Source organism: Aegilops tauschii, chromosome 3 (genome assembly GCF_002575655.3).
Source record: "Aegilops tauschii subsp. strangulata cultivar AL8/78 chromosome 3, Aet v6.0, whole genome shotgun sequence".
In the NCBI taxonomy this organism is placed as follows: domain Eukaryota; kingdom Viridiplantae; phylum Streptophyta; class Magnoliopsida; order Poales; family Poaceae; genus Aegilops; species Aegilops tauschii.
In genome coordinates, this window is record NC_053037.3 from 382,352,310 (window position 1) to 382,360,209 (window position 7,900).

Sequence of the window (7,900 nt, forward strand, 5' to 3'; positions counted from 1 at the left end):
TCATGTGCTAGTTTTACTTGTCTGTTTGATTACAAGAAAACCACTAAAAAGAGACAGTCCTATTTCTGAACCCTTTACCTTTGCTGCATATTATTTTGTTTTACCTTGCTCTAGTAGCTGCTTGTTGTCACTACGGTTTGATTCATCTGTTCCATTGTTCTGAATGTTTCGAATGTGTGCTTTGAAGTTCTAGATCCCTGTGGAGAACACGACATCCGTAGCTTGGGCGCAAAAACCCTACTATATTACACTTGACCATTTTGGCACCGTTGCCGGGGATCTAAATTTCATTAGCACATTAGTAGAAGTAGATCAGGATTTATTTTAGGTCGATTACGTAGTATTGCTGGCAACTAACCATTTCCTAACATTCGCTGCAGTTTAGAGAACACTAGCATGTGTCAATTTCAGGAACTTTACAGGAAATTGTCTTATGCTTCGACCTGACTATTCACTAGAGCCATTTGATCCAGAAATTGAAAGGACTTTATTGAGAAGAAGAAGAGAGAATCAAACACGGTTTCAAGTTGCTGAAACTTTGCAAGATCAAGAAGAAGAAAAGATGCCTAATCCAGTACCTTTGCTCAGGGACTTGTGGATCCCAAGAGATCATGGGATACCAGGAGAAATGGTGCAACCAATTATTCAGGCGAACAATTTTGAATTGAAGCCTGCTCTGATTAACATGGTACAACAGTCCAGATTTGGTGGAACAGCTTTAGAAGACCCACATGAGCATATAAGGACTTTCTTGGAGTATTGTAACACTCTCAAGCAAAATGGAGTTTCACCGAGTGCTATCAGATTATCACTATTCCCATTTTCCTTGAGAGATGGAGCAAGAGTATGGCTTCACTCATTGCCTGAACATCTGAAGGATACTTGGGAGACTTTATTGCAGACATTTATTGAGAGATACTTTCCACCAACAAAAGCTGCTGAATACAGGGACAAGTTAACAAGGTTTACTCAATATGATGGAGAAAGTTTGTATGACGCATGGCAAAGATTCAACTCTTTAATCAGAATGTGTCCTCATCATGGTTTAGAAAGATGGCTGGTGTTACAAACCTTTTACAAAGGACTGTCCACTCAGACCAGAGCTTTTGTCGATTTTGCTGCTGCAGGAGGAATCATGAACAAAACCCTTGATGAAGCATTCACATTGATTGAAAGTATGGCGTCTCATCATTTCCAATGGTCAAGTGAAAGAGCAATAGCACCACCACATCCTGGTGTGTACAATGTGTCTGCAAATGATAGCATGGCGGCTCAGATTGACATCTTGAACAAGAAGATGGACAGTATCATGTCAAGTTGCATCGGTACATCTGTAGCTTCAGTAAGTGTGCCTCAAATGTGTGATGTATGTGGCCAAGCAGGTCATCCTTCAACAGAATGCACCTTCTATTCAGCAATTGGATCATCAGTTTCAGAAGTAAGTTATGCCCAAAGTCAAGGTCCATTCTCAAACAGCTACAATCCTTCTTGGAGGAACCATCCAAACTTGTCGTACAAGAACAATCAGTCTTATGCAAGTGGATCGACAGTACAAGGAAATCGACCACCAAATCATCGAAGTCAATTTCAAGTGCCGAGGCAGAATGAACAACAAAATGTTCAGTCAAATGGAATGGAGGAAATCATGAAGATGCAGTTGGAATTGATGAAAAAGGTGACAAATGAAGTTAATGGCTTAAAGGATTATGTTAAGATGCTTGTGAGCAAAATGGATAGTATGGTGGGAGAAAATGAAGCAAGGCTGCCTGCTCAACCAATTCCAAACCTGAAAGCTCACTGTGGGGCAATATCTTCAGTTGATGCAGTGACTACAAGGAGTGGAGCTATGATAGGACCATTACTTCCTATTCCGAAGACATATGTGCCTCCTGCTATGAGGCCAAGTTCATCCGGAACTCCACCTTCAACATCATCAGAGAAAATAAAGGAGAAAGAAGTTGATAACCGAATTGAAACTAAAGTCGAATTTCCTGGTTTTCAAACAAGAGCTGAGCCTTTGCTAGAGGAAGCAATAACAACCAACAACATTCCCTTTCCTGAGAGGTTCAACAAACCCAAAGATGACAAGCAATTTGCCAATTTTTTGGAAACTATGAAAGGAGTTCAAATTACTATTCCTATTCTTGAAGCTGTCTTGCATGTTTCGATGTATGCCAAATATTTCAAGGAATTATTAACAAAGAAAAGAAGCATGTCTGAGCCAGAAGTTGTAATTCTATCAAAGGAATGCAGTGCAATAATTCAGAATTCCATGCCTGAAAAATTGGATGATCCAGGAAGTTTTTGTGTACCATGTGTGATTGGAAACAAAACTTACAGTGCTCTATGTGACTTGGGCTCAAGTGTTAGTGTGTTACCACATTCAGTCAGCAAAAGGATGTTCTTGGGAGAATTAAATCCAACATCCATAACTCTTCAGTTAGCCGACAGAACATACAGGAGACCTGTTGGAATTCTTGAGGATGTTCCAATCAAAGTTGGGAAGTTTGCTTATCCGGTTGACTTTGTAGTGCTAGATATGGAGGACAAGAGTGAGGCCGTGATTCTTGGAAGACCATTTTTGGGCACAACTGGTGCACTTATTGATGTCCAAGAAGCTAAATTGAGCTTGAGGTTCGGAAATGAAAAGGTGGAGCTTGACATGAAGCATGCAACACATGTTCCGCAAAGAGAAGAACACTGCTACAGAATTGATACATTACAGAAATGTGTGGAAGAAGGTTATGAAGAGAGGTATGGAAGTAATTGTTGTGAAGTAGTTGAGGAGGACAATAGTGAAATTAGATACGAGGAAATCAGACCTGTGAGCATGTTGGAAAGTAGTGCAAGGTCATTAGAGAAGATGCAACCAAGGCAAATAGAAATGAAACAACTTATAGAAAGTTTGAAGTATGCATTCTTATACAATGAAAACTAGTGGCCAATTATCGTAAACAGTGAGTTGGCGGAAATGCAAATAAAAGGGCTTCAAGCAGTTTTGCAAAAGTACAAGGATGTTATTGGATATTCGATTGATGATATGAAAGGGATCAATCCTGCTGTCTACTCTCACAAGATTTACTTGAAAGAAAGTAGTGTGCCCATTAGAGAAAGTCAAAGAAGGTTAAATCCCCATTTGCAAGAGGTTGTCAAAAAGGAGATTCTTAAATTTCTCTCTGTTGATATCATATACCCAATTTCGGATAGTGAGTGGGTGAGCCCCATTCACATGGTGCCCAAAAAAGGAGGAATAACTGTCATTGAAAACGAACAAGGGCAAACGATTCCTAGTAGGACTGTCACAGGGTGGAGAATGGTCAATGATTTCAGAAAGTTAAATGAAGTAACAAGGAAGGACCATTTTCCTTTACCTTTTATTGACCAAATGCTAGAAAGGCTTGCTGGGCATGAATATTTCTGCTGGTTAGATGGGTATTCAGGATTCTTGCAAATCCCAATTCACCCGGATGATCAAGATAAAACAACTTTCACTTGCCCATATGAAACATTTGCTTACAAAAGACTAGCTGATGGACTTTGTAATGCACCCCCAACATTTCAAAGGTTTATACTCTCTATATTCTTTGATATGATTGGAATCAAAGTGGAGGTGTTCATAGATGATATTACAGTCATTGGAAAAAGTTATGAAGATTGCTTGAATAATCTGGCAGCAGTTCTTCAGAGGTGTTCAGAACACAATCTAGTCCTAAACTGGGAGAAGTGTCAGTTTGTTGTAAGGGAAGGAATTATTTTGGGACATTTGGTATCTAAAAGAGGAATTGAGGTTGATCAAGCAAAAGTTGAAGTAATATCAAAACTTCCACCACCTGTAAATGTGAAGGTAGTGAGGAGCTTTTTGGGATATGCTGGGTTCTATAGAAGATTCATAAAGGATTTCTCTAAGATAGCCAAACCCCTCACTAATCTCCTAAACAATGATGTTAAGTTCAACTTTGATGCAGAATGTGAAAAATCCTTCAACTTGATCAAGGAAGCATTGGTCACTGCTCCAGTAGTGCAACCCCTTGACTAGGAATTACCATTTGAGATAATGTGTGATGCAAGCGACTTTGCTGTAGGTGCAGTACTTGGACAAACAAAAGGAAAAGATTTGCATGTAATATACTATGCTAGCAAAACACTTGATGATGCTCAAGCTAATTACACAACCACCGAAAAGGAGTTGTTGGCAGTAGTGTATGCCTTTGACAAATTCAGGCAATATATTGTGGGATCTCATTGTGTAGTTTACACAGACCACGCTGCAATAAGATATTTACTCAGCAAGAAAGAAGCCAAGCCAAGGTTAATTAGATGGATACTCTTGCTTCAAGAATTTGATGTGGAAATCAAGGACAAGAAAGGAGCTGAAAATGTTGTGGAAGATCACTTGTCAAGATTGCAAAACAATGCAGTAGACTCCTTACCTATCAATGATGTTTCACCAGGGAGCAATCTTATGCAAGTGACTAGTATACAAAACTATACACCATGGTACGCAGATATAGTTAATTATCTGGTCTGGAACAAAGTTCCTACAGATTTTGGGTATCAAAAGAAGAAGAAATTCCTATCAGATATGAAGCACTTCTTTTGGGATGAACCTTACTTATTCAAGCATTGTGCTGATGGTATTTTTGGAAGATGCTTGCCGGAAAGTGAAACTAAAAGTGTGATCTATCATTGCCATTCATCCCCTTATGGAGGTCATGCAAGTACTCGAAAGACTCAAGCAAAAAATTTGCAAGCAGGATTTTATTGGCCAACTTTATTCAAGGATGTACATTCCTATATTGAAGCTTGTGATCCTTGTCAGAGAACTGGAAATATTTAAAAAAGGCAAGAGATGCCTCAAAATGGAATTCCTGAAGTAGAGATCTTTGATGTATGGGGAATTGATTATGTTGGACCCTTGCCATCATCGAAAGGGTACAAATACATATTGGTGGCAGTGGACTATGTGTCAAAATGGGTTGAGGGTGTACCAACTATCAATGCTAATTCCAAGTCAGTTTGCAATTTATTCAAGCAAGTGATCTTTCCAAGATTTGGTGTGCCACGGATTGTTATCAGTGATGGAGGAATGCATTTCAACAACTCCCAACTAGAATCTCTCTTAGCAAAATATGGAGTTCATAATCATAGAATTACAACTCCATATCACCCACAAGCAAATGGAAGGGTGGAGCTGTCTAATAGAGAAATAAAGGCTATCCTAGATAAGGTAGTATCAAAGTCAAGGTTTGACTGGGTACTGAAATTACCAGACACACTGTGGGCATATAGGACAGCTTATAAAACACCAATTGGAATGTCACCATTCAGGTTAATATATGGAAAGGCATGCCATCTACCCGTTGAACTTGAACACAAAGCTCAATGGGCACTAAGGAAACTCAATATGGACCTTGATACAGCAGGAAAACATAGAAAACTACAACTCTGTGAAATGGAAGACCTGAGAGCTGACTCTTACGAGAGTGCAAGAATCTACAAAGAAAAGACCAAGATCTGGCATGATAAGCATATATTGAGGAAAGAATTTCATCTTGGACAGTTGGTATTGGTCTACGATACTAGGTTTCATTTATTTCCCGATGAATTCAAGTCAAGATGGTATGGCCCTTGCAAGGTGAAGAAGATTCTGAAAAGTGGTGCTATCCAAGTGCAAAGTACTTCTGGAGGTCTCTTCCTCGTAAACGGTCAAAGACTGAAGCCCTACATCCCTGGAGACACACCTCTGATTTCTGAAGATGAGAATGCAAGCGAAGATCAAGACCTGGAGAAGGAAATTCAAGAAGGCGAGGGGAGCCAAGAGGTGGTGTCAATCCCTGCAGGACCCTGACCCCACTGAAGAGACATGGTCGAGCTAAAGACCTAAAACAAGCGCTTTTCAGGAGGCAACCTGAATTTTTAATAAGTTCTTTTCCTTATTTAGTTTTCATAGAAAAGTTTTTATGTGTTTATGTCTTTCTTTTTCAGCGAATAAAGGCAAGGGGAGCACAAACAGGGCACACAAACAGAGAAGAGTGGAGAGAAGAAACTAGGGGAGAAGATTATACAAATACCAGGTGATTCTGTTCCACTTGAAGCAACCTTTAGAAAATTTAGTATGAGGACTGGTATTTAATTGCATTGAAAATCTTTCTTTTTCTGCATTGTGACACGTTACTCATCACTGCAAAGTAGGATTCACCCCAAGAAGATTGTTGATTCTCTTAATACTAAAACTATGCAGATGTACTCTTCTTATGGTAAATTGCGATCAGCAATGATTTATAACACACTGTAAATGTTCCAAGTCAATGGCCTTGAGTGAAAGTGAATCCTATTAATCAAGAGCTGGCTGTGTCTTCAGCCCTAAGATAAGCTGGGACCCCAAAATTAATTAGAAAAACAAGTTACTTATTGAATTTAAAGCACAAGTGATGATATTATATCAGTCTCACCAAAGGAACATACCACCGATCCCGAGAACATGGTATACACCTGGCTCGACCAATTATTAGAATTTTTTTATTATTGTCTCCCCAAAGGAACATACCACCGATCCAGAGAACATGGTATACACCTGGTTCAACAACTATAGCATTTTTTACTTATTGAATTTAAAGCACAATTATTGCTTATCGCAATTTAGCTTCAGTAGAGTACAGTTGCCTAGTTCCAGTATTGTCGGAATTACTATCTATCCAAAAGTGCATCTTTACTAGGCAGTGTGGGTAGTCTCACCATCATTTTCCTTTACTTGAGGACAAGCAAAGATCTAGGTGTGGGGGAAATTGATAGCACATTCATTCATATTGTATTTCAAGCCTTTTTGCATAACAAATCAAACCTATGACCACCGTTTTTACTTATAAAGTATTCATTCTTATAGAAATATTCCTATTATGATATTTTTACAACACTTATTCATATCTTGTAGGACTGGTGCGTTTAGGCACCCAAACTTCATCGAAAGTGTTTACAACCTTCAAGCTGGGGATCATCTTGTGCGAAAGATAGAACTAGAAGGGGCGAGCTGAAAAGAACCAGGGACTTGCGCACCTAGTAAGACAGAGAAGAGCAGATGTCTGCTTGTGCGCGTGAGAAGGGGCTGGTCTGGCGCGACCAGCGAGATGCATGTCTGATCCCACGCGCGAGGCCACGAGAGAGCAGAGGAGTAGAGGGGGTCGAAGGAAAGAAAACCACCAGGGCCGACTGCCTTTTTCGCTCCTCCTCCTCGCTGCCTTCCACCACTCACCTACCACCAGATCGAACGAGGGGGATCAAGGGGAACTAGTAGAAGAACCAGATCGAAGGAGTGAGAGGGAGAAGAGGGTGTCGGGAGACTGGTGGTGGTGCCCGATCCACCATGAAGCTGCCCCGATCTGTCCGGCGATCCACCGCTCCTCTGCTACGACGACGCCGACCTGCTGCACTTCCTCGTCTCCAACCTCAAGATCGACCGCCGCTACTCAGCTCCAACTCCTGCTGCTACGAGCTCCCTGACCGGCGATCTCTGCGACTCCTTCTCTCCTCCTCCTCATTGCTGAGGGGGAGAGGATCAACCAGAGGCCAGGGGCGCTAGGCCTTCTGGTGCTCCACGCAAGATCGTCTCCAACGTGCCTCTGCTGCTACTCTTCTTTGCCTGCAACAGCTACAGCTTCGAATCGAAGATCATCAAGACCCATAGGCTCTGAACCTCTCCTCTTGTTCCCGTTCTTTGAATATATGCACTGTTGGATCTGAAAATTACTCTGTTACCTGTGTACCTTTGCTGAAACCTCATGTATCCTTGCTAAATTGTTGTTACACTTGCTGGATATTAAGTTAGTAGTTATTCTCCTGTGAGCTGCTGTCACTTTAATTGGTTGCATGAGTTGTGTGTGATGTCTGAACCATCTTTCATGTG

At 40.8% G+C, this 7,900-nt stretch overlaps 1 protein-coding gene and 1 non-coding gene across 2 annotated transcripts; one reads left to right on the top strand and one right to left on the bottom strand.

Annotated features, from left to right (window-relative positions):
- Positions 1-628: 628 nt before the first annotated feature.
- On the top strand, positions 629-2,938 carry LOC141020540 (uncharacterized). The gene has a single exon (XM_073511881.1). It carries the CDS (start codon positions 629-631, stop codon positions 2,936-2,938), a length of 2,310 nt encoding a protein of 769 aa, XP_073367982.1.
- Positions 941-1,047, bottom strand: LOC120962176 (small nucleolar RNA R71). Its single transcript, XR_005753024.1, has one exon. It is a non-coding gene; the product is annotated as a small nucleolar RNA R71 (small nucleolar RNA).
- Positions 2,939-7,900: the final 4,962 nt, after the last annotated feature.